The sequence below is a fragment of the Salmo salar genome, chromosome ssa05 (assembly GCF_905237065.1).
Source record: "Salmo salar chromosome ssa05, Ssal_v3.1, whole genome shotgun sequence".
NCBI lineage: Eukaryota > Metazoa > Chordata > Actinopteri > Salmoniformes > Salmonidae > Salmo > Salmo salar.
The window spans coordinates 83,031,158-83,058,503 of NC_059446.1; the positions used below are offsets into that span (position 1 = coordinate 83,031,158).

At 43.0% G+C, this 27,346-nt stretch overlaps 1 protein-coding gene across 1 annotated transcript in view; it reads right to left on the reverse strand.

Annotated features, from left to right (window-relative positions):
- Window positions 1–1,237: 1,237 nt before the first annotated feature.
- LOC106605709 (aryl hydrocarbon receptor) overlaps window positions 1,238–27,346 on the reverse strand; it is a 33,205-nt gene continuing 7,096 nt past the window's right edge. Inside the window, exons 3-13 of the mRNA XM_045719169.1 lie at window positions 26,523–26,614; window positions 24,200–24,289; window positions 15,813–15,936; window positions 12,872–12,999; window positions 11,058–11,260; window positions 10,269–10,378; window positions 6,303–6,444; window positions 5,746–6,067; window positions 5,493–5,620; window positions 4,323–5,367; window positions 1,238–3,823 (exon numbers count right to left, since the gene is read on the reverse strand). Of these exons, the coding sequence (XP_045575125.1) occupies window positions 3,653–3,823; window positions 4,323–5,367; window positions 5,493–5,620; window positions 5,746–6,067; window positions 6,303–6,444; window positions 10,269–10,378; window positions 11,058–11,260; window positions 12,872–12,999; window positions 15,813–15,936; window positions 24,200–24,289; window positions 26,523–26,614 (2,555 nt within the window). The 3' untranslated portion in view covers window positions 1,238–3,652. The remainder of the gene's footprint in view (window positions 3,824–4,322; window positions 5,368–5,492; window positions 5,621–5,745; window positions 6,068–6,302; window positions 6,445–10,268; window positions 10,379–11,057; window positions 11,261–12,871; window positions 13,000–15,812; window positions 15,937–24,199; window positions 24,290–26,522; window positions 26,615–27,346) is intronic.

Genomic DNA, 27,346 nt, shown 5'->3' on the forward strand with positions numbered 1-27,346 from the left:
AACTTTCAAGAATCTTATCACATCTAGTGGCCATTTTGGGTACTTCAGATTATTACAGGTGTCTCATCATCTCTGGCCCACTGTGTGGCCTTATCACATGTAAAATATATGAAATAATTAAATAAGATAACACTAAAACATTTTCCTAAATATCAACCAAACTTAGCAAATACCATCAGTGTTAAATATGAGGGCTTCAGCATAAAATATCCTTTATATATTTTGCTACTATGTCAATATGTATTTGTTATCAATGTTTTGCCATCAAACTGGTGGCAGCTGTGATAAAAGTCAATTGTTGAAAGAGTTGCAGAGTTAAATGATGCCATTGTTGATTAGATGCTTTTTTCCTTAGTTAGGCTATTTTCTCTAAATACGCTTGAGGCATCACTACAGATCTGGGCTCCATCCCCATCGGTGTCGCAGACGGCCATGACCGGGAGACCCATGAGGCAACGCACAATTGGCCAAGCGTCGTCCGGGTTAGGGAGTTTTTTTGTTGTTGTCCGGGATGTCCTTGTCACATCGTGCTCTAGCGACTCCTGTGGCGGGCCGGGCGCATGCACGCTGACACAGTCACCAGATTTTCCTCCAGAAACATTGGTGTGGCTGGCCCCCGGGTTAAGCGAGCAGTGAGTCAAGAAGCAGTGTGGCTTGGCAGGGTCGCGTTTCAGAGGGCTCTCGACCATCGCCTCTCCCGAGTCCGTACGGGAGTTGCAGCGATGGGACAAGACTGTAACTACCAATTGGATATCACAAAAATTGTGGAGAAAAAGGGATCCAAAGTACAAAAAAAAAAAAAAGTATAAATGACTGAACTTAGCATAGACTGCAATAAATTCTGTTAATTACCAAAATTATAGAAGATTCCAGTAACTTTGGTAAATTACCTGTATTTTTACAAGCCTACCTGTGACAACATTTAACCAACTTATTTGTGACAGAAAACCTACCCTGTACAGCAGTATAAATAAAACCCTTCAACTGTATTTGGTCAAGGGCTAGTGTAAATAAAACCCTTCAACTGTACTTGGTCAAGGGCTAGTGTAAATAAAACCCTTCAACTGTACTTGGTCAAGGGCTAGTGTAAATAAAACCCTTCAACTGTACTTGGTCAAGGGCTAGTGTAAATAAAACCCTTCAACTGTACTTGGTCAAGGGCTAGTGTAAATAAAACCCTTCAACTGTACTTGATAAACATTTATCATCGTGTGAAAGAACAGAACAGTAAACTTTCTCTTCCTGCACTGTCATGATTTATTTATTATTATTTCATGTTAACTAAAACTGCTCATTACATAAATTGTACACAATTTCATACAAAATACAAACAAATGCAAAACTGAACATTTTCATTGATTGAATTTGAACACATTCAAAGTCTGATTTGTCTTTTGACAAAATAAATTAAATAAACCCTGACTTTCACTGAATTATGTCAATGAAGTGACAGACCTCCAAACAACAAGGGGTCTACCGTTCCACTGCACTATTCTGCATAGCAACATGAACATGATTGGCTCAGTTAAACAAGGTACATTTTTTAAAGTGCTACATACAACAGTCTTCTAATTTCACTAAGAGTGCAATAGGTTATTTTGCCATAAATAAGTGCATAGATTTTCTTCAAGTTAGATGTGTTTGATCTACATATTGATCTGCCACTTGAACGCAATGGCAATGACCCAGATGGCACCCTATTCACAATATAGTTCACTACTTTTGACAAGAGCCCTATGGGCCCTGGTGCACTACATAGGGCATAGAGTGCTATTTGAGATGTAGAAAATGTAATTGGGTCTTGGACTACTAACTCATCTATAAATTATGATTACTTTGCCTGTCTTGCAATGCAAGCGAGTAGGCTGAAGAACAGATTGACAGGATCCATAAAGCTGGTTGAAGTCCACTAAAGTGATGAAATTGCTCATAAAATTACTTAATGATTTAGTAGGATTGTCAATGCATTTTGTACAAAATATCAAGCACAGTGTAGACAGATACTCCATCTCATCGATAGCTCAAATAGCTTATGGTCATTCAACTGCACCTTTAAATGCAAGTGATTATTTCTAAGCAAACAATGGCTTATATATATATATTCACAATAAATGCTGTCAAAGTAAATGCTATAGTACTGGGACTTTAAAAGCCAGAATGCTATAGTACAGGGACTTTAAAAGCAAGGCTCCGTATTCATAAAGTGTCTCAGAGTAGGAGTGCTAATCTAGGATCAGATCCACCACCCTTCTCCATATAATCATATTCTTTATGATCTAAAAGAAAACACTGATCCTAGTTCAGCAGTCCTACTCAGAGATACTTTATGAATACGGGCCCAGAGGATTGGTAACATTTGAGTTCTGCATCATCTCATCTTACTCACTGACCAATGAAAGAACTGGTTGTTCAGTATTACATCAGGTTCATGACATGGCATGCTGACACACTGACCAGTAAACCATGACTGTTTTTCTGGATGAACAAAATGGCTGACAAGAGTTTTCTTTTTAAAGCAAGTCCACATTCAAACAGGTCATTAGTCCATTACATTTCTATACACTACCTGGCCTGATGACTCTGGACTGTCCCCAGTCCACCTGGTCTTAATGCTGCTCCACTTCCATCTGTTCTGCCTGCGGTTATTGATACCTGACCTGTTCACCGTACGTGCTACCTGTCCCAGACCTGCTGTTTTCAACTCTCTAGAGACAGCAGGAGCGGTAGAGATACTCTGAATGATCAGCTATGAAAAGCCAACTGACATTTACTCCTGAGGTGCCGACCTGTTGCACCCTCAACAACCACGGTGATTATTATTATTTGACCCTGCTGGTCATCTATGAACATCTTGGCCATGTTCTGTTATAATCTCTACCCGGCACAGCCTAAAGAGGACTGGCCACCTCTCAGAGCCTGGTTCCTCTCTGGGTTTCTTCCTAGGTTCCTGCCTTTTTAGGGAGTTTTTCCTAGCCACTGTGCTTCTACACCTGCATTGCTTGCTGTTTGGGGTTTTAGGCTGGGTTTCTGTACAGCACTATGACATCAGCTGATGTAAGAAGTGCTTTATAAATACATTTGATTGATCATCCACTTCCTCTGGTCTCCCCTCCGTCTGTCTGTCACAATCTCTGTCTCTGACTGTCCCTCTGCCTGCTGTCTGACCTTCAGACAGTCTCTCTGGATGTGAATCTCACTTTTACATTTTAGTAATTTGCAAATGCTCTGATCCAGAGCGACTTATAGTAGTGAGTGCATACATTTTCATACTGGTCCCCCGTGGGAATCGAACCCACAACCCTGGCGTTGCAAGTGCCAAGCTCTAACAAAATGATCCACATGGGAACTCTCCAGTCCAAGTCCTCCATACTCCCAGACATGCCCTGGTTCCTGTTTTAGACTGCAGCCCAAATTGTACCCTATCCCCTATATAGCGCGCTACTTTTGACAAGGGCCCATTTTGGAAACAGTCTTAGTGGTCTCAGGGGAGCCATGTGCAGCTGGGTGCCAGACAGGAGGAGCCTTATCCCTCTAGCCTCTGTTGTGTGGTGCTGTCGTCAGTCAGGGCTCTGCTCCCTCCGGGGGACCGGGGGCAGCTGGCTGGCCTTGGAACGTCTGGCTCTGGAGCCTCCAGGGAGGAGGGCCTTCAGTCTCACATGAATCCACTCAGAGGGAGGTCAGGGTAGGGCCTGCTCTCAGCAGAGGGAGGAGGAGGCTGGTGCTTTGGCTGCCCTGCTGCTGCATGTCCATGGTCTGCCCCCCTGGAGGACCCAGGGTTGGGTACAGGGCCAGGGGCTGGACCAGCCTCCTTCAGGCTCCCGTTCTGGAACAGAGGAAATGGCCGACTTAGCTAAGCCTCCCTTTTCTGGTCTAAATTGCCTTGATGTGTAAATACCCACTGGCTTTCAATGGTCAAATGACTTTCTGTTTCTAAAGTCTCATTGCCTTGGTAAATCTGATGCGCGAGTAAGTATGTGCCAATGGTATTCAACGTTCACATGATGAGCATATAGCTAGAGGAAGTAAAGCACATAGGTCTAACATTTTCCATCATTAGTTCAGGGCCCTAGCCCCCGTGCTTCTACATCTGCATTGCTTGCTGTCTGTGGTTTCTGGCTGGGTTTCTGTATAAGCAGTTTGTGACATCTGCTGATGTAAAAAATGATTTTATAAATACATTAGATCTTGTTCCATGGGGCACAATATTTTATTTATTAGCGTTTTTATTAGACCAGTTCAGGTAGGCCCCCTTTTACGCTTCACAATATTTTACCCGTTTGATACCTAATGAACACTACCCAGGTTAGTGTCACCTTTCTTACCTGTGTGGTGAATGGCCACTCTGCTCTGTTGACCTGGCTGAGTCCCATAGCCAGGGGATAGGCATGCTGAGCCCAGCCCTGGCTGGTGGCCTGAGACTGAGCCAGGCCGTCAGGGCGGTGCCTCTGCTGCTGGAACACACCTAGGGCCTCCACCACACTCCACTGGGACGCTCCCCTACCATCCTCTGTCGGCCGGGGACCACTGGACTCCAGGCTGCCCAGCAACTCCTCCAAATTCTGTGGCGTGAGCTCTCCGTCCACCCCCTGGCTCTGGAGGCCCGTGGTGGGTACATAGGAGGAGAGCACTGAGGAGCGGTTCCTGTAGGGGAGGCCCAGGGCCAGGGAAGCTTCCCCCAGGCAGAGGTTCCCGTGCTGGGGGTGGCCGTGGTGAGTCTGGAGCCCCCCTGGCTGCTCCACGTTGAACAATGGAGGAATCCGCTGCTGCTGCTTGGCGATGTCTTTCTGTCTTTGTGTTATTGAACCCGTCCCAGTCACCTGCATGTGCTTCAGTCTGTTACACAGCTGCTGCTGCTGTTGGGTTGGCAATACCTGTCCATTTAGATGGCTCTGTTGCTGCTGCTGTGTTGCCTGCAATGCTGTCTGTGGGTGGGGCTGTGTGTGTAAACAATGCTGCAGTATTGGCTGCTGTGGGTAGTGGGGCGGAGACTGATAGTGGTGAACTGATAGGGGATGGGGATGGACTACAGGCAGCTGTATCTGTGACTGCCACTGAGGCACTGTAGTAGAATGTGGTTGTGGGGTTAGTGGTTGTTCCATAGATGGTTGGTGTAACAGCGTGGTAGGACAGCTATAGTCCTGATCCCCTAACTTAGCCCCCCTGCAAGAGAATACAGTCTGACCCCAGTCCGACCTCTTCCTCAGAGACTCCTGTACGTAGGAGAGAATCTCGTCTGTCAGGTCAGGAAGGAGGCCGTCTCGGCCAGCGTCCAGATCCACATCGAGGAACATCTCATCCTGCTGGAACAGCTCCAGGTCCTCCCTACTGATGCCCAGGTTCATCATGAAGCTCCACAAATCCCTGTCTCTGTCAATCAAATCAATATCTTTATAGTCACAATTGGGAAATGTGTAGCGCAGTCAAGGTTATATTATTAAAAACAGTAGCAACCACACATATACACATAAGATAAATAGTAAGTGATCAGTTACATGTCCTCCGATGAGAAGCCGTGGATCCCCCCGCCATCCCCCAAGGGCTCCTGCTTGAAGAGGACTCTCTCCGACAGAGAGAGGATGCTGCCCTCCTGCCAGCTGCTGGAGAAGATGCCCCCACACTCCTCCTGTGCTGCCACCTCCTCCTGTGGAAGCCCTGCCACCTCCTCCTGTGGAAGCCCTGCCACCTCTCTGTGGAAGCCCTGCCACCTTCAAGCCCTGCCACTCCTCCTGTGAAGCCCTGCCACACCTCCTGTGGAAGCCCTGCCACCTCCTCCTGTGGAAGCCCTGCCACCTCCTCCTGGAGTTGGAGCTGGTTCTGAGTCTGAGGGGAGCAGCAGTAGACAGACTTGTCCTGTTTCAACAGAGAGCCCAGCAGTGAGTCAGGGTCCAGGGTTCCATCCTGGTTGCTGGTGGTGTTTCCTGCAGAGCCGATGGTGTCGCCTGCTAAGGAGTCCCCTGTTACCAGAGTCTTGGGGAAGCTGGTGTTGTAGAGAAGAGCCTCCCCAGTGGTGTAACTGAAAGGCAGCTGGAGGCTCCGCTTCCTTAGGTTGTCCTCTCCCTCTTCATCACTAAAAAACTATTACATTTTAGTCATTTAGCAGACGCTCTTATCCAGAGTGACTTGCAGGAGCAATTAGGGTTAAGTGCTTTGCTCAATGGCACGTCAACAGTTTATTCACCTATTCAGCTCAAGGATTCCAACCAGCAAACTTTTGGCCCAATGCTCTTAACCTTTAGGCTATTTGCCACCCCAATGGAATGACATTAAACAATGAGGTTGTGTGTGTGCGTGTCGAGACGTACGTGAGGACTCTTTGGGATGCGATGATACACTCAGGCCGTCCGTTCTTATAGACCAGTCTGGCGTTAGCCTGCACCCATACCCAGCCTGTCAGCTTGGTCAGCAGCCTGAATACTGTCATCCCACTTTCTCCGGTCTTTATCACTGGGCATGGAGAAACACAGACACACATTATTAACCAAGTTACACAGCAGAAATGTGTATAGGACATTCATGCAGTTTTACTAATAAACTAAAAATGTCACCAAAAGTCACTAGGGATGTGGCATAAGGAAAAAAAAAAAAAAGACATTTAAACAGAATTTTTCTCCTTGCGGTTTCTGTAAAAAGATACAGAAAATTCATAACGTTTCATGTGAATTCACCATGCAACTGTGCTGCTGCCAGCAACGGTTTGGGTCTCACGGTGCGTCCCTTTCAGATGGTGAAGCATTGCACCTGTACTACAATTCCTGTACCTCAATTCCACTTCGCAAAGTTGCCATTTCCTTCTCATTTAACGGGACTTCGCTGCTGCCGCTTGCATTTCTTAGGCATTTTTCAAAAGTTAACGACAATGACGTAGTGGTGGAGAGTCGACTCCAAAATAATAGATTCGACTCCTTACACGACGACTCCAGGTGTCGACTCCCGTTTCTGAGTGTTAAGATTAGATTGCGCTAAGAATCGACCCCTAAGATACAGTATTTTTGGAACGGAGGAGAATTATTAGTTGCCAAACTTCTGAGAACACAAACACTGGCATCATTCATAGAGAGCTAGCGAGGGCCAGGGAGACAGGAGGCGCACATTATAGGCAGGTCGGCCACCAGGCAAACAGTCAGAACCACGCGCTAGGCCTATCTATCGGTAATCAAACAGTCAGAACCACGCACTAGGCCTATCTATCGGTAATCAAACAGTCAGAACCACGCACTAGGCCTATCTATCGGTAATCAAACAGTCAGAACCACGCGCTAGGCCTATCTATCGGTAATCAAACAGTCAGAACCACGGACTAGTCCTATCTATCGGTAATCAAACAGTCAGAACCACGCACTAGGCCTATCTATCGGTAATCAAACAGTCAGAACCACGCACTAGTCCTATCTATCGGTAATCAAACAGTCAGAACCACGCACTAGTCCTATCTATCGGTAATCAAACAGTCAGAACCACGCACTAGGCCTATCTATCGGTAATCAAACAGTCAGAACCACGCACTAGTCCTATCTATCGGTTATCAAACAGTCAGAACCACGCACTAGGCCTATCTATCGGTAATCAAACAGTCAGAACCACGCACTAGTCCTATCTATCGGTAATCAAACAGTCAGAACCACGCACTAGGCCTATCTATCGGTTATCAAACAGTCAGAACCACGCACTAGGCCTATCTATCGGTAATCAAACAGTCAGAACCACGCACTAGTCCTATCTATCGGTAATCAAACAGTCAGAACCACGCACTAGTCCTATCTATCGGTAATCAAACAGTCAGAACCACGCACTAGTCCTATCTATCGGTTATCAAACAGTCAGAACCACGGACTAGGCCTATCTATCGGTAATCAAACAGTCAGAACCACGCACTAGTCCTATCTATCGGTAATCAAACAGTCAGAACCACGCACTAGGCCTATCTATCGGTTATCAAACAGTCAGAACCACGCACTAGGCCTATCTATCGGTAATCAAACAGTCAGAACCACGCACTAGTCCTATCTATCGGTAATCAAACAGTCAGAACCACGCACTAGGCCTATCTATCGGTTATCAAACAGTCAGAACCACGCACTAGGCCTATCTATCGGTTATCAAACAGTCAGAACCACGCACTAGTCCTATCTATCGGTAATCAAACAGTCAGAACCACGCACTAGTCCTATCTATCGATAATCAAACAGTCAGAACCACGCACTAGTCCTATCTATCGGTAATCAAACAGTCAGAACCACGCACTAGTCCTATCTATCGGTAATCAAACAGTCAGAACCACGCACTAGTCCTATCTATCGGTTATCAAACAGTCAGAACCACGCACTAGTCCTATCTATCGGTAATCAAACAGTCAGAACCACGCACTAGGCCTATCTATCGGTAATCAAACAGTCAGAACCACGCACTAGGCCTATCTATCGGTAATCAAACAGTCAGAACCACGCACTAGGCCTATCTATCGGTTATCAAACAGTCAGAACCACGCACTAGGCCTATCTATCGGTAATCAAACAGTCAGAACCACGGACTAGTCCTATCTATCGGTAATCAAAAGCTGTATCTCGTAATGGAATGATGTATCTTGCCATTTCTTGGCTTGCAATGTTTCGTAACTTCAGCAAAGCAGGGCTGGGCGCTATACCGTATTTGACGATATACCGGTATTGATGCAGGGACCGGTTTGGGTTTTTACTTTAGCTTCTATAATGGTATTTGAATGTTTGGTTTGTTAAATGTGATACGCCTTGTGTAACGTCTATTTTTATAGTTTACTTCACTACTTGAGTCATCTCTATCCACTCTCTCCATGCCGCTGTTCAGACAGACCTAGGCCTGCACCCTGTCACTCAAGGAGAGCATTCACTGTTCCTCAACCAGGCTGCATGGGCAATGCAGCACATGCAACAATGTTGATGACAACGATGCTGTTTTCACTTTGCTTCTTACTATAAACCCAATAGCGTTCTACAATTACACTTATTGGTTTGTGTTTCTTACATCTGCAAACAGCTAGTTTTGTCTTTTCTTAGCAATTTGTCCCTAAATCCTGTTAGCCGCTAATGCTAATCGTTAGCTAGCTAATAAATGTACTGAGTCAGAGCAAACATAATTAGCTATACAGCCTGATAATACCAGTGATGGTGTAGACCTAAATCAGCATGTTGTCTAAATCAGAGGAATACGCGAAGCAAGAATATGTTAGATACATGAAGTAGCTAAGAGAGAACAGTCAATGTAGCCAAAGATTATAGGGTCCCCTAGGAAACACTTAACAGTTTCTAACCTGTCACAATAACTCTTCCCTGGCATTTTCATTCGTTGTCATGTCAAACACTGAATTCAAATTGACCACTATTATATTCTAACTATAGAATTAGAATAATCCTATTTCCATGATTCCAACAGTTCACTCATTTGTTTTGGTTGAAGTTGAATTGAACAGTATAAACCAATCAGAATGGAGAAAGACCCATTGAAATCACTTAGAATGTATGTGTTGCCACCCTAGGGTCACACTACTCAAAGAAAACTTTTATTATTCAAAAACATCAATTATCGTCATACCGTACAATTTAAAAAAAAATACCCTGATATGATATTTTGCCCATATCACCCAGCCTTACCTATCACCAATGAATAGGCTAGGATATCCTACACACAACAGACCGAAGACTGAACAAACAATTGCGTCATTAATAAAGAGCAGGCGAGCCAGCGTGAGGGGGAGAGGAGGGGGCAGGCAAAAATGATGTCTTGTCTTGCATGTTTCGCAAATTCACCAAAGTAGCCTAAAGTTTTATATTCAAAATTACACAACTTTCCCCAGGCATTTATAGCCTACCGTCTAGTTAGGCTATAACACGGAAAATAACATTTTAACTGCACTGTGATTTTAGCAAAAAAACAAGGATTTTTCATAACGTTAAGGATCCCAATTTTGCATAAAAGTTTGAATGTTTAAACGTTCACACCTCTGCTTGTCACTAAAATTCACTAAATCAAATTGCAATCAGGGATTAATAAAGCGCAGTCTTGTTTTATCATCTTATCTTAAAGCACCATTCATTTTTTAGAAGTTGTAGGAATGAATCTGTTCAGAAAGTCCCCTCAGGACACTGGCTGTAGAATGAACTACTCAACATGTAGAATGTGCAACTCAACATGCAGTACACTATGCAGTGAGCGCTGCACGTTTTTTATCTCAGTCTGTCAGTCTCCATGAACTACACTACATGACAGGACTGTGTGCAGCAGGAGAGCAGTCTTACTCCTCATGTGGTTCTCAGCACAGTGCAGCATGTCAGCAGCATGGATGAACTGGTATCCTGAGCCACAGTTGCACAGCTCAGCCTCAGTGTAACCCAGTACCATCATCCCTCTGTACAGGAGGACAGGACAAACACAGAAAGCACAATGAAAACATGATCAAAACATGTCTCTTCCTTACTTCTCAATAGATCACACTTGTGATCTAACCGCATAATTAATCAATAAGGCACGAGGGGGTGTGGTATATGGCCAATATACCACGTCTAAGGGCTGTTCTTAGGCACGACGCAAGCGCAGTGCCTGGATACAGCCCATAGCCGTGGTATATTGGCCATGTGCCTTATTGCTATTATAAAGTGGTTACCAATGTAATTAGAGCATTAAAAATATATGTTGTCATACCCGTGGTATACGGGCTGTCATACCACGGCTGTCAGCCAATCAGCATTCAGGGCTCGAACAACCCAGTTTATAATCTCAAAAATGTTGATTGCGCTGACGGTTCCACTTAAAATGTATAAATGTTTAGGTTTATTTGACAGGGACCACATACAATTAAAACATACATCTCACAAGAAATGTGATGCATTGTACTAGATTTAACTAAATAGCTCGTTCACAACTCCAGTACCCGGGGAGGTGAACAATAAAATGACTTACCATTCAAACGGCAAGCTTTGAATTCAATGTAAAATATTGTAGTGAAGTGGTCATGTTCCCTATGTATTGAAGGTGCTTAGCAGCAGTAAGGCTCACTAGACAGGCCCACTGCTGTTATCGTCACTCACTTGGCATCGCAGGCAGTGGGGGTGAAGTCCAGCTTGTGCTTGGTCTTGAAGATTAAGTTCTTGGTGCGGATCTCCAGGATGGTGGGGGGCTGCAAGGGCGAGGCCAGGGCGAACAGAGCCAGCTGAGGCGGGATGGCCTTGCCCTCCTTGGTCCTCTCGCTCTGGCCATGGAGGAACTTTAGACGCCCCTGGATGTTCAGGGCCTGGAGAACGCAGAATAGCCATTAAACATAGTCAGGGCTGTGTCCCAAATGGCCCCCTATTCCACAGTGATGGTCGATTCAGACAGGAACATTGGTTAAATAAGATCCCATTAAACTGTTGGAAGAAGCGTCAAGATTATCAATGAGCTGGAGCTCTTTTTATTGAGTACACTTTTTCTCCATGCAACTGGTAGCACCTTAAAGGAACTTCCTATTCATCATCAACATAGGTGAAAATAGCATCTATGTTCTGTAGTAAAAATATGGAGGAAGATAAGTGTTCCCAATGACACCCTCGGTGCGCATCATGTGATTTTAACCAATTATGAGGAGGCATTACCTACTAATTGCCTCCTAATTGTCTACGAATTGGTTGATGTCATTGGAAACACATCTTCCTCACTTTTTTTACTACAGAACATAGAAACACGCCATTTTCACATATATTGATGTTGGGGTGGTGCTGGAGACGATGAATATGAAGTTGAATTTTCTTTTTAATGTTCCTTTAATAAGGTATGTAAGTGAAAGTTTACTTTCTAAAATGTGTAAATCTAAGTAACAGAAAAGACTGAAATAAGAACTCAATGGGTCTTTCTGATTTAATTATTATTATTTATTTTTATCTGTTTCCCTGCCTGTACAGAATTTGACACAGATTTGATTTGTGTTCAGGTCATCCAACACGGGTGTTATTTTTCTGCAGAGTTGAAAAGTTCAGAGGGAGAATTGAGGCTAGCCAGAGGACAAAGGCATAGTTATCCACGTCATTTCCCATATTAGATTTGAGAAATCAGTAAGTGACTTGTGACAGAGGATTTATTTAGCTCTGTAACAATCAGCCCACTCAGAAAAACCCAAACACCATCTATATTCTAAGAAAATCTAGAAAATGTAAATGAAATCAAATTAGATTTTCAAATAGACTTCTAGGAAAATGTCCATAAAATCTAACGAGATTGAAAATGTTTGATTTTATGGAAAATCTAGTAACATTTTTTAACTAGCCTAGTTAAAACACCAAATGGTCATTGATCAAATGGGCAAAGTCAATTTAAATTTACCGTATTTTCCGGACTATAAGCCGCAACTTTTTTCCCACGCTTTGAACCTCGCGGCTTAAACAATGACGCGGCTAATATATGGATTTAATTATTCAGTGATTATAACTTGACATTCACAAAACTGTAGAGAAATGCAAAAACATTACAAAAAGTAGAGAATATTTTTGTGTTCTCAAAGCTTGACTGCAAACGCTATCTGTAGGATAATTTCCTGGTCTGGATAAGCAGTCTTTGGCCCCACCCTTCCCTGAACTCAAAGGGGAATTGGAGAAGCCTCACACTGATTCCCCCACTTCAGGGCAACACATATTTAAACCCCTTCCTGACACTCCACTCATCCTCAAAGAAAGTGACTTCAGTGGCTGTCATAATGCAATTACAATCTCAAGAGTATCAGCGAGAGATGAGTTGATTTCCATTGCGCTCTAGTACACTGTTTACAAGTAATCTTATAAAATAATTATTTTAAATGATTAGGGTTGAAAAATCCTTTCCTAAAATTCCCTACATTTTCCAGAAATTGCAAACATTTCCTCCATGAACTTACTAGGAAGCCAGTGGAGTTGTCCAGGAGACATCTTAACCTGCAGACAAAGTTGCGTTCCAGGAAGGTGGAATCCTCTGGTGGGAGTGCCTCTGGCTTGTAGACTGTGACAGCCTGTGGCGAGGCTGAATCTTCAAAGGCCAGAGAGGTGGGGGGGTCATAAAATTACACATACAGCACACTATAGCTATAATAATGAATTACAGGATGTCTAGAGAAAATAGTCTCTTCATATAGTAGACTAACTCCTAGCAGCGGCCCTCACCCCGAGCTGCAAACCTCACCCAGAGCTGCACACACTACAAACCAGAATGTTATGCCACATCTCATTAGCCATTTCCTACTGAGGAAAGACAGAATGCTAGGTAATACTCCCAAATGTAGATTTTATCTTATCCAGGGCTGGGCCTAGGTCAGGCTCACCCCAGCCAGGTGCCACTTCTGGTCCAAGGTGCTAAAACGCCCCTGGCTCACAGGGTACGGGGTCTCTCAGGGTGCAAGGTGAAACACTGCTCCACACTACGATATGGAGAGTGAATACAGTGACAGACTGTCTGGATAATATCAAAGGTAGAGGACTGGTAGGGAGCTGGTGGTTTACTATGATTGGTGTAACAGAGTTAGGGTTACACGAGTAGGGCAAAGGACCCGTACAAAAAATATGGTTCTCCCCATGGAAACGTCGTTACTCGTATGACCAGAGAACGTGAAATACCCCTCGATTTTAGAAAGACAAGCTGAGTGGATAGGTAGAGGGTGTTTTATGGCTTTATAAAAGTGTTGAAAAAAAGTGTTGACAGTGCTGAATAACATCTTAAACATGAACTCACTCATAAAAACAGCAGCTCTTCACTGTACTTGTTGACAGTCTCTCTAGTCATGATTTTGTTTCTCAGAGTAGTTTTGAAATATCACAGTAGTTGACTATCAACTTCACTGTGGGCTCGTGGAAGCTGTGACACAGTGATCTGAGATATCTGATTGGCCAGCGGTAGGCCTATAGGTACACTTGATTTGCTATCCGGACCTGCCAGGTAGGTGGAGTTTGTACCTTCAGACACATGAAATGGGAAAAAATAGGAATACTTCAACTACCCGGCGTGCAGGACAGCTGAATCAAGTGCACCTAAAACAAACATTGTAAAAGTAATACAAAAATAGGAACGCAAGGCTTTATTGTTGGGCTTTTTACAGAAATGTTTGGCGATCTACTAGGAAAGCCTTGGAGATGGACCAGTCGACTGCAATAGACCGGTTGGTGACCACTGGACTAGAACATCTAGGCCTACATTCCTGGCTGACACAGCAGAGATACTGTACATTCAAGGAGGTTTACTTTTCACAAGTGGTTATTTCCTTCTGTGGCTCTTTACTTCCTAGTAGATACCATGTTTCCCTGTGCTTCACCAGCATACATGGAGCTGCTGGGCTTAATGTCATATTAGAACATTAGGTAGCAGACACCCTAGGACTAATGTATATAATGAAGAACCTGCCAAAGCAGGGGGAGCTCAATTAATATAAGATCTGGTGCAAGATAGGTTAGATAGTGTGGATTGGAGAGTGACAGTCTATAAGAAACAGACGTGCTGGTACAAATTGCATGTCGGCTGTCTGTGTGGTGAAAAACTTGGAGGTACCGTCCCGTTCCAGCGCAGGTGAAAAATACAGCTTTACCTGAGACCAGCAGTCCAGTGTCAGGGGTGAGGGTGGGGTTGGAGGTTACCTGAGACCAGCAGTCCAGTGTCAGGGGTGAGGGTGGGGTTGGAGGTTACCTGAGACCAGCTGTCCAGTGTGAGGGAGGAGGGTGGGGTTGGAGGTTACCTGAGACCAGCTGTCCAGTGTCAGGGTTGAGGGTGGGGTTGGAGGTTACCTGAGACCAGCTGTCCAGTGTCAGGGGTGAGGGTGGGGTTGGAGGTTACCTGAGACCAGCTGTCCAGTGTCAGGGAGGAGGGTGGGGTTGGAGGTTACCTGAGACCAGCTGTCCAGTGTCAGGGATGAGGGTGGGGTTGGAGGTTACCTGAGACCAGCTGTCCAGTGTCAGGGATGAGGGTGGGGTTGGAGGTTACCTGAGACCAGCTGTCCAGTGTCAGGGATGAGGGTGGGGTTGGAGGTTACCTGAGACCAGCTGTCCAGTGTCAGGGAGGAGGGTGGGGTTGGAGGTTACCTGAGACCAGCTGTCCAGTGTCAGGGTTAAGGGTGGGGTTGGAGGTTACCTGAGACCAGCTGTCCAGTGTCAGGGAGGAGGGTGGGGTTGGAGGTTACCTGAGACCAGCTGTCCAGTGTCAGGGATAAGGGTGGGGTTGGAGGTTACCTGAGACCAGCTGTCCAGTGTCAGGGAGGAGGGTGGGGTTGGAGGTTACCTGAGACCAGCTGTCCAGTGTCAGGGAGGAGGGTGGGGTTGGAGGTTACCTGAGACCAGCTGTCCAGTGTCAGGGGGGAGGGTGGGGTTGGAGGTTACCTGAGACCAGCTGTCCAGTGTCAGGGAGGAGGGTGGGGTTGGAGGTTACCTGAGACCAGCTGTCCAGTGTCAGGGGTGAGGGTGGGGTTGGAGGTTACCTGAGACCAGCTGTCCAGTGTGAGAGTGGGGTTGGAGGTTACCTGAGACCAGCTCTCCAGTGTCAGGGATGAGGGTGGGGTTGGAGGTTACCTGAGACCAGCTGTCCAGTGTCAGGGATGAGGGTGGGGTTGGAGGTTACCTGAGACGAGCTGTCCAGTGTGAGGGAGGAGGGTGGGGTTGGAGGTTACCTGAGACCAGCTGTCCAGTGTGAGGGAGGAGGGTGGGGTTGGAGGTTACCTGAGACCAGCTGTCCAGTGTCAGGGAGGAGGGTGGGGTTGGAGGTTACCTGAGACCAGCTGTCCAGTGTCAGGGATGTGGGTGGGGTTGGAGGTTACCTGAGACCAGCTGTCCAGTGTCAGGGAGGAGGGTGGGTTTGGAGGTTACCTGAGACCAGCTGTCCAGTGTGAGGGGTGAGGGTGGGGTTGAGGGCCCAGTGGAGCTGTCTCTGTAACTCTGCTCGGTCCTCCATATGAATGATGTCATAAACACTCTGATGGACGACGTCTGACTGAGGAGCAAAAACATCCACCATCATCAAAATACATGTCTATTAAACTACAAGAAAACAATGCAAACATGGACATTATTGTTGCTAGACAATACATTCTTCCTCTTCCCATCACTTATCTCATGGATGTTAGTCCTGACTTGTACTCTGCAAACATGCTCTGTACTGGGCCTTAGATTCCACCTGGGTTTAGTTCCGATACCAAGTCTAATAAGTCCGTTTGGGTATCTGTTTAGGTCCTGGCTTTCGTTCATGTTGAGGAAATACCAGAGCAATCAACTTTGTCCGGTGTGACCGGAGAAATTCGCACGCAAACCGTTAGGTAACACAAATAATGATATTGACACTAGTAAATAAGCAGTGCTTACGCATTAGTCAGATGTTTTAACCCTATAAACTAATGACTAATGTTTCAAGTTTTAAAGTCACATGCACAAGTACAGTGAAATGCCTTTCGTGCAAGCCCTAACCCCAACAATGCAGTATTCAATACCAATGTAATACTAAAAATAAAAAATGGAGGAGGGTACCATTAGTTAATAGCACGAAGTGAATGTGGATGTGAGGTGAGTGATTATAGTGAATGTGGATGTGAAAGTTGTGTGAGTGTGGATAGTATTAAGCTAATTGAAATAACAACAGGATTTACATTTGGCTATTAAGCTAATTGAAATGTGGATAATATGTACTGAGTGAATGTGTGGAAGTGTGTGTGTTATTCTATATGTATGCAGAAAGACGATAGAGTCTATAGAGACCATAGCATTTATGACTATATAAACTATTGATAGTATGGATGCTGAGGGTCTATAGATACTATGGATGCTATAGGGACTGTGATGCTCAGGGACTATAGATGCTGTAGAGACTATGGGGACTGTAGAGGATCCGTGGCAGTGATACATATGACTGAAGAAAGATGGCGCTAGTCTTAGAGATTACCGAGTGTGTTTGGGAATAGTACTAAGTGAATGTGGATGTGAGAGTTGTGTAAGTGTGGAAAGGTTGTGTTGAGCTGATTGAAATTTGGATAAGAGTTTGAAATTGAGAATAATAAGAGATATTATTACTATTAAGTGCTGAGTGAATGAGAGCTGTCAGGGGACTGGCTCCAGTGTGAAAGAGGTAATGTGGGAGATTGCCGAGTACGTGTTTGAATGGATACCCCAACTTGTTCTGTGAGCAGAGTTTTTCGATCTATAACGTTTTCTACGGTTATTATATATGTATAGGAAGTAGCGGCAAGCTAGTCTTAGGAGAAGGCTAGAGTGAGGCATTTATAAGGAGGTGTCTACGTGGTCAGAGATCCACTGAAACCATTGAAATTACATATGGTTAATAACTATGAAGTGTCTACATGTGTCTGCAGCCACTACTCATGTGTGTAACGATAGTCTACATGGTCTGAGAACCACTGATAATAGCACAAGGTGTTATTGTAGGCATTTAGAGTCGTTGATGCACATGAGTGGTATGGATGTATGTAGGCATTTATGATCTGTAACGTTACATAGGGAATCTGTGAGAGATATGCTGTTAAATAGAACTAGTGTAAATATCTAAACCCATGTATGAATAGAACACTAGTCTAAAGGAGAAATTGGCGAAGAAAAGTATACTGGGTTACTAGAGATTTGATAGTAACAATGTGGAAAAATAATATTAATTATATACAACTTGCACACCCAAACGTAGACGTACGTAAGTGGTGTACAAAATAGAGAAATTAATAGTATAATGGGTTACTAGATTTGATAAAGTAACAAAAGTATAATTGGTTACTTGAGTTTAACTTGCTAGGTAGAGACTTATTATGGATAGAGCGCGCCATCTACAGCGCATTACATGTTCATCTTAAAATAGACATTTAATAAGTGTGAAGTCCTAGTTGAGGGAAACAGATATGGAGGTTAGTGAAAGTAAGAAAGTGAATGGTAATATGTGGCTTTCAGATAGCACTCTAATAATGCAATATCGTAGTAATTTGAAGAGTAAATGTTTCAAGATAAGGTCACATGACGAGCAGATGGATTGTGCATTGGGACTGATATTAAATTAGAGGCCACCATCTGGTGTTTGGGTTAGAGATAAGTTTCCTGTGGAACAATAGATAGCAGCCAGTACTAAATGAACTCAAACAGGCTGTAAGGGACACAGCGGGGAAATTTGGACCAGAGGTATGAATAAAACACATTTTTGACAAGTTAAATTATTATTACTCAATTGTATAGTTTGGGTAGCACAAATGATTTAGGTAAGGTAATGTCATCTAAAACAATATGTTTCCATTGCGTGGAACTGTGACCAGAATTGAAGTAGATTCAAGTAAATGTTTTTAGTAACAAATATTCAGCTGATAAGCCAGCACCAACTCTTTGAAGGTCCCAGCAGATTTGTTAAACAACAGGTTTCATATTTTGACAAGTTTATGTCCCAGGGACAGTTAGGACAGAATTGTATGTCAATGCAACAGGTCAAAAAGACTAAGATTACAAGAGATGGGCTCTAGGATTGTTTACTTTAGGTGCCTATTCAGCTTTACGGGACACTGTATCATCTGATGTGTCTGAAGTATAATTCTGTAAACACATGCTTTTATCAAGACTTCCTGCCTAAGATGCAGTAAACTCGATTAACGATTAAGAATTTTTAGGACTGATTAAAATCTAACAGTGAAAACTAAGTACGTTTATTTTCTTTGTTCCAGGACAATTTAAAATTTTTTTTTTTTTTACATGTTTACCAATGATTCTGTATCTCTCCCTTTGAAATGCTTTCTGAGGCAGGTGCCTTGGGAGTTAGTATAAAAGGTACCTGAATCCGGCTGTTAAAGGAGCCCCAAATGAAGTAAGACCTGGCCATTGTTTATTTTTACCTGTTTTTGAATATATGTTAGTGGTGTTATTCTCTTGATAAAGAAATGTAAAACCCAATGTAAACCTGATACACAAAATGTTTTAAATAATTGAAATATCTTGAAGTAATGTCTGAGGTACAGGGAAAGAAACACTCACTTACCCAATAGAGGTTATGTGGGACGTGACCGTCCCACCTGCGGAACACACTATTCAACAGCCAGTGAAATAGCAGGGCGGCAAATTCAAAACAACCAAAATCTCATAATTCAAATTTCTCACAGATACAAGTATTATACACCATTTTATTGATAAGACTCTCGTTAATCCAACCACATTGTCCGATTTCAAAAAGGCTATACGGCGAAAGTAAAACATTAGATTATGTTAGAACACCACCTAAACAAGAAAAGCCACACAGCCATTTTCCAAGTAAGAAGAGGCATCACAAAAAACAGAAATACAGCTAAAATTAAGCACTAACCTTTGATGATTTTCATCAGATGGCACTCATAGGACTTCATGTTACACAATATATGTATGTTTTGCTCGATAAAGTTCATATTTATATCCCCAAATGTTTTTTTACATTGGCCCGTAATATTCAGAAATGTTTTTCCTTCAAAAACTTCCGGTGAATGAGCACATCAATTTATAGAAATACTCATCATAAAATATTAAACTGTTATTCGAAGAATTATAGATAAACATCTCCTTAATGCAACCGCTGTGACATATTTCAAAAAAGCTTCACAGGGAAAGCACACTTTGCAATAATCTGAGTACGGCGCTCAGAAAACAACAGCAGGCAATACAGATACCCGCCATTTTGGAGTCATCTAAAATCATAAATAGCATTATAAATATTCACTTACCTTTGATGATCTTCATCAGAATGCACTCCCAGGAATCTTAGGTCCACAATAAATGCTGTTTTGTTCGATAAAGTCCAAAATGTATGTCCAAATACCTCCTTGTTGTTTGCGCGTTCAGTAAGCTACTCCAAATGTAGGAAGCGTGCTGAAAATTTCACGACGAAAAGCCAAAAAAGGTTCTATTTACGTACGTAGAAACATGTCAAACGATGTATAGCATCAATCTTTAGGGCATTTTTAACATAAAACTTCAATAATATTCCAACCGGACGATTCCAATGTCTTGAAAAATGAATGTAATGGAACACAGCTACCTCTCACGTGAACACGCGCCAATGAACTTATGTCCTTTCTTGAGTCAACAACTTACAACCTTGTCTTTGTCTTGCTTCAATACAAATCTCACCAGATTGGGCCTGCTAGATGGTCGGGATTTCTCTCTAAGGATTAGCACTCAGATCGCTTGACCCTGTAACTCTGCGGTGAGATCGCCAAGATGATAGGGGAGTATAAGCCAATTTGGGGGGGAAATAGAATAAGAATAACAACTGTGTTGTTATTCTCTTTGACATTTGTCTTAGACATTTGTATTTCTACTTGCACATCCTCATCTGCACATATATCACTCCAGTATAAATTGCTAAATTGTATTTACTTCGCCACTATTGGCCTATTTATTGCCTTACCTCCTTACTTCATCTGCACACATTGTATACAGATTTTCTATTGTGTTATTGACTGTACATTTGTCGCACTGCTTTTTGTCGCACTGCTTTGCTTTATCTTGGCCAGGTCGCAGTTGTAAATGAGAACTTGTTCTCAACTGGCCTACCTGGTTAAATAAAGGTGAAATAAAAATAGAAAATTAAGAATATTGGTAGTAGTAATAATTTGTCATACAGTGAATAATTTGCCTGGATTTCCGGAATCAGATATGCCCTAAACTAAACGATTGTTCTGGCCTGTCCTCTCTCAAGGTTATGGTGAAGGTGACCAATGATGGTATTAGGTATAATTCGGCCGAGAACAGAGTGAATATCACCCCCACTAACCGGCTGAAGTAATGGCGACAATGGCGTTTACTATGGTCCTTCACCATCTGAGTCCGAGCCAGCAACCTGTACACAGCATCCAGTCGAAACTATCAACTGCCTTTTCTCTCATGCCTTTTCTCAGGAGTGCAACATGTGTCCATGTGGAGTGAGCATGGAGAGATCCCGTCCAAACTTCTCTCATGCTGCTGGAGTACTGGTAGGAAAATGGACAAGACATAATGGACTGGAAAGAACAGTGGCGGCTCAGGTGAGAGAAATCGGGACATGATCAAGGGCCATCCATTTTGAACATGTGCCATTGGGAGGACAAACTGAAAACGCCAGAAGAATGAGTGCCGGGGGGGGGGGTAGTCAACCGTGCCCGTAATTAATTGAGGGTTATCCTAAAATTGTTTATTTGGGGTATCAGGTTGATTGTGGAGGTCTGCACACAGCAAATGTATAGTACTTTAGACTAGAAATGCATTGAGATAATCTGTCATTACCACAAATGAAGGCAGTGATGAAAAAAGTTAATGCTAGAAATATAAGATGAATATACTGTGTCAATGTAAATTCTGCCTGTATAGGGGTGTGCTAAATTGAGGGTCTTCAAATGTGAGTGAGAGAACCAACGTGAAGCATTAAGGGGGGACTGTCATTTTAAATTTGTGCTGGATAATTTTTCAATAATTCTAATTATGATTTGGAAAGGCTTCTAGAGACAAAGCTATGCCCAGAAAATGTGATGAGAGCCACTAGATTATAGCTTGGGCTAATCTCATTCGTATCAAGGTTGGTGTGAATCTGTTATTTTTTTTTTTACCTTTATTTAACTAGGCAAGTCAGTTAAGAACAAATTCTTATTTTCAATGACGGCCTAGGAACAGTGGGTTAACTGCCTTGTTCAGGGGCAGAACGAGAGATTTGTACCCTGTCAGCTCTGGGATTCGAACTTGCAACCTTTCGGTTACTAGCCCAACGCTCTAACCACTAGGCTACCCTGCCGCCTCAAACCCTAGGCTACCCTGCCGTTATAACACGTGTGCGCTCTCTTCCCTGTTAAATTCAATATGCATGTGCCCTAGACCAAATTCTGGAGATCTCTAGAAACGTAGATGCTAAAATAATTGTGTAAATTGGCCCTGCAAAACAGAGAGGCTTTTGACTATCTTTTGGTAGGTAAAGGGGGCACTTGTGCAATCATTGGCGATGAATGTTGTACTTTTGTCCCAGATCACTCTTCTAATATGACTGATCTCTCCGAATACATTGCCACTGTTGCTAAGAATAATTCCCCACAGAGTGGACGCCTGCAACTTGGTTGGAATCCCTGTTTGGAAGTTGGGGATCCCAAATTACCAAATGGGCTGCAGTGTACGTTTTTTTTCTTAGTTTGCCTAATTATGTTATTTAACATGCTGTGCATGTGTGTGTATTTTATACAAATTCACTCCCGTTAATAGAAGTATAACCTTTATTATGATGATAGTATTACCATACTAATTAGATTGTATAACCCAGAATGAAGGGTTTTAAATGATGAAGTGTCTGGTTTTGTGTGTGGATTTCCCTTACTTTAACCTGTTGGGGGTAGGGGGCAGTATTGACACGGCCGGATAAAAAACGTACCTGATTTATTCTGGTTACTACTCCTGCCCAGTAACTAGAATATGCATATAATTATTGGCTTTGGATAGAAAACACCCTAAAGTTTCTAAAACTGTTTGAATGGTGTCTGAGTATAACAGAACTCATATGGCAGGCAAAAACCTGAGAAAAATTCAACCAGGAAGTGGAGGATCTGAGAATTGTAGTTCTTTCTAGTCCCTTTCGAAACTACAGTATCTGTGGGGTTACGTTGCATTTCCTAAGGCTTCCATTGGCTGTCAAAAGCCTTCAGAAAGTTGTTTCAGCATTCTCCTGTCACTGGGCAGAGTATAGGAGCTCAGTTACTGAGTGGACTGCCTGGCAACAAAGGGGTTGGATATGCACGGTCCCGCGACGCGCTGTTCCTTCTTTTTCTCCTTGAATGAATACGCTATTGTCCGGTTGGAATATTATCGCAATTTTAAGTTAAAAATACCATAAAGATTGATTTTAAACAGCGTTTGTCATGCTTCTAAGTACGGTAATGGAACATTTTGACTTTTCGTCTCTGGTACCGTGGTCGTGCGTTATGCCTTTGGATAGTGCTCTGAACGCACAAACAAAATGGAGGTATTTGGCCATAAATATGGATTATTTAGAACAAAAACAACATTTCTTGTGGAAGTAGCAGTCCTGGGAGTGCATTCTGACAAAGACCAGCAAAGGTAAAATAATATTTCTAATACTAGTTCTGAGTATAGGTTGCCCCGAACTTGGCGGGTGTCTGTATAGCTCGCCGTGATGGCTGAGCTATGTACTCAGAATATTGAAAAATGTGCTTTCTCCGAAAAGCTATTTTAAAATCTGACACAGCGGTTTCATCCAGGAGTAGTCTATCTATAATTATTTAAATAATTGTTATATATTTTGTCAACGTTTATGATGACTATTTTTGTAAATTGATGTGCTCATTCACTGGAAGTTTTGGTGGGAATACATTTTCTGAACATCACGTGCCAATGTAAAATGCTGTTTTTGGATATAAATATGAACTTTATCGAACAAAACATACATGTATTGTGTAACATAATGTCCTAGGAGTGTCATCTGATGAAGATCGTCAAAAGGTTAGTGCTTCATTTAGCTGTGTTTTGGGTTTTATTGACATGTCCTTGCTTGGAAAATGGCTGTGTGATTATTTTTGTCTATGTACTCTCCTAACATAATCTAATGTTTTGCTTTCGCTGTAAAGCCTTTTTGAAATCGGACAATGTGGTTACATCAAGGAGAAGTGTATTTTTAAAATGGTGTAAAATAGTTGTGTTTGAGAAAGTTGAATGATGACATTTTGTTGTTTTTGAATTTGCCACCCTGATATTTCACTGGCTTTGTCCCGTAGCGTCCCACGTAGCCCATAGAAGTTAACAAGTTGTAGTTCTCTAATATGTCACTTGTTTTAGTATAGAAGGGTTTTTATAACGTTTGGAAAATGTGTGTGATGATTTATGCACCCTATTCATCATGTTAGTGGCAAACGATGTCCAAACTCCGAAGGTTTGCGCTAGCTACAGTATGTTTTTGCTTTCATGGAAGGGTTGGCTGGAAGCTGAAGGGCGGTCCAATGTAAAACAACGATCATGATTCATTCAATTTGAAATATGGATATTCAACCAGCGTATGGTGCCGCCTTGAAGTCTGAGGGCACAACCCTTTCATTATTGATGCTTCATGCCTACACATCAAAGCAGCCATTCCAAACTCTGGAAGACACAGAGCTGATGTCAGCCAGACTACATTTATAGAACGCTAAAGAGAGACCATTTACTTGGTGAAAGCCCAGTTGTAGAGAGGTTAAACGAGCCTTTATCAGGTGAAAGCCCAGGTAAAGAGAAGTAAAAAGAGCCTTTACCTGGTGAAAGCCCAGGTAGTCCTGGATGGTGGAGGATGCATAAAAGATTGTGCCACCAGCCGTGACAACCAGAACAAAGCCATTCAACACCTGAGAGGAGAGTGGAATAGAACTGAATTAGTATATCTTTATACACTGAACAAAAATATAAACGCAACATGTAAAGTGATGATCCTATGTTTCATGAGCTGAAATAAAATCATCCGTGTTAGTGAGCATTTCTCCTTTGCCAAGATAATCCATCCACAAGTGTGGCATATCAAGAAGCAGATTAAACAGCATGATCATTACCCAGGTGCACCTTCTGCTGGGGACAATAAAAGTCCACTTTAAAAAGGTGCAGTTTTGTCACACAACACAATGCCACAGATGTCTCAAGTTGAGGGAGCGTTGTAATTGGCATGCTGACTGCAGGAATGTCCACTTGAGCTGTTCCCAGATAAATTAAATGTTCATTTCTCTACCATAAACTGCCTCCGTCATTTTAGAGACTTTGGCAGTATGTTCAAGTGGGTGGGACTATGCCATCCCAGGCCTACCCATGGCTGCACCCCTGTCCAGTCATGTGAAATCCATAGATTAGGGCCTAATTAATTTATTTCAATTTACTGATTTCCTTATGTGAACTGTTATGCAGTAAAATCTTTGATATTGCTGCATTTATATTTTTGTTTAGTATAAATGTTTCCACACATCTAGACTACATGTGGTCATATGAAGTAGGCCTACAACTGTAAAGAGCAAACAGCAAAACCAAAGAGCAAAATGTCAAAGGAACTGAAAGGCCTATAGAGTTTTGTCTGTGTCCCAAATGGCACCCTATTCCCTATGTAGTGCAATACTTTTGGTCAAAAAGTATGACTCAATAATCCATGCTTTCTGGGAATGTTCTAAAGTTATGGGCAGAGTTAGAATGTTGGCTGTCAGAAGAATTACAATGTAAATGTACTTTTAATCCGTCTGTCTGCATATTTCAAACATGGCATATGAGGGTGGGTTCTCTCACTGCACCCTCGTCATTCATCTTAAAAAAACATGCTTAAAAGCTGGAAATCAACCAAAATTTGGGAAATGTACCTTTCCATTGTTGTTACCACAATGGAAAGGTAAAATTCTTTATTATCTAAATGTTGAAAGTGTGTGGGTGACTCAGAAACAAAATGGTGCAGTTTGAGGCCATGTGGCGAGAGTGATGCGGGCGCTGGAGATGGGGGTGTCTCGGCCAGTGTGATATAGTCGATGTTTGTGTGATGTTGTCGTTTGTATGTGTATGTTTTGTATTGTTTGAAAAAATAAAATCAACATTAAATTATTTTTTTTAAGGAATAGGGTGCTTTTGGTCAAAAGTAGTGCACTATACAGGGGATAGCGTTCCATTTGGGAAGCAAACATTGTGTTTGTATCTACCCTATTTCATGTAGAGTCAGCTCAAGGTTCAGACACGCAACAGTATATGATTAACTCTGTAATTATTTGGACAGGAAAAGCTAACATGCCACATGGCCATGCATGGTGTGGTCAACTGCAGTTCATCTCAACTTAAACCAATAACTTTCCAATGTAAAAATAAAAACATTTAAAAAAGGGGCTAGTGGATGGCCCGTATTCACAAAGCGTCTCACAGTCGGCGTGCTGATCTAGAGTCAGGTCCGTCCTGTTAATGTAATCTTATTCATTAAGATCTAAAAAAGGACAAACTGATCCTAGATCAGCACTCCTACTCTGAGACGACAAAAATATGTTGTCCTTTGTTGTGTTTTATTGGGGTATGTACTGGCTGGTGCAATCAAATGTACCCTGTGTGGGATTAATAAAGTATTTACCTTATCACGAATACAGGCCCTGGAGTGCTATGGTAACAGACAGGGTGGCTACTGAACAGACCCCACTAACCTGTAGTAACAGACAGGGTGGCTACTGAACAGACCCCACTAACCTGTAGTAACAGACAGGGTGGCTACTGAACAGACCCCACTAACCTGTAGTAACAGACAGGGTGGCTACTGAACAGACCCCACTAACCTGTAGTAACAGACAGGGTGGCTACTGAACAGACCCCACTAACCTGTAGTAACAGACAGGGTGGCTACTGAACAGACCCCACTAACCTGTAGTAACAGACAGGGTGGCTACTGAACAGACCCCACTAACCTGTAGTAACAGACAGGGTGGCTACTGAACAGACCCCACTAACCTGTAGTAACAGACAGGGTGGCTACTGAACAGACCCCACTAACCTGTAGTAACAGACAGGGTGGCTACTGAACAGACCCCACTAACCTGTAGTAACAGACAGGGTGGCTACTGAACAGACCCCACTAACCTGTAGTAAGATCTCTCCCTCTGGAACGTGAAGTTCTTGCTTCTTCAGAACATTACTCTCTGGGCGCTGGGAGGCTGTGGATTGTAGGGTCACTGCAACACAATACAATAAAATCAAGATCAAGATTGCTGTACCATAGAGGATTTCCACCACACACTGAAAGACTGCAGAGGAACCAGTTACAGTGCATCACTACAGACAGAGACCCATTCACAATAATGTGAGATAGCGCCATTAGCGGTGTACACATTAGTCCTATTTTGTTCCTGTGGAAGAGAATTTGATGGGCATTTTAAATCAACCAAAAACAATATCATTCTATTTGTGTGTACTGTGGTAGCCATATAGGCTAGTCAACGGCAAATCATCTTCAGATAGATTGTGCAGTGTGATGCCTTATGATTCAGTGTGATTAAGAGAACAGACCCCAACAGTGCTGGTCGGGCCCTATAGCCTAGCTACAGTAGGAGAGTTGTGTCAGTAGAACGTGGACAGGGAACTCAAAGTCCTCAGGGGCCAGAGTGGTGTCACTTTCTCCCCGTCCATAGTAAACACAGCTGATTAAACTCATTACATTTTAAACTTATGATCATGATTAGCTGATTATTGGAGTCAGGTGTGTTAGTTGAGGCTGGAGTAAACGTGTGACACCAATCAGGCCCCCGAGGACTGGAGTTGCCCATCCCCGCAGTAGAATGACGTCCTCTCTCAGGTAGTCCCATCGCCGCAGTAGGATAACTCAGGAAGTCTGCAACCACAATTATTTTCCCCCTTTTATTCATACAGGTAAGTCATTTAAGAATGTATTCTTATTTACAATGACG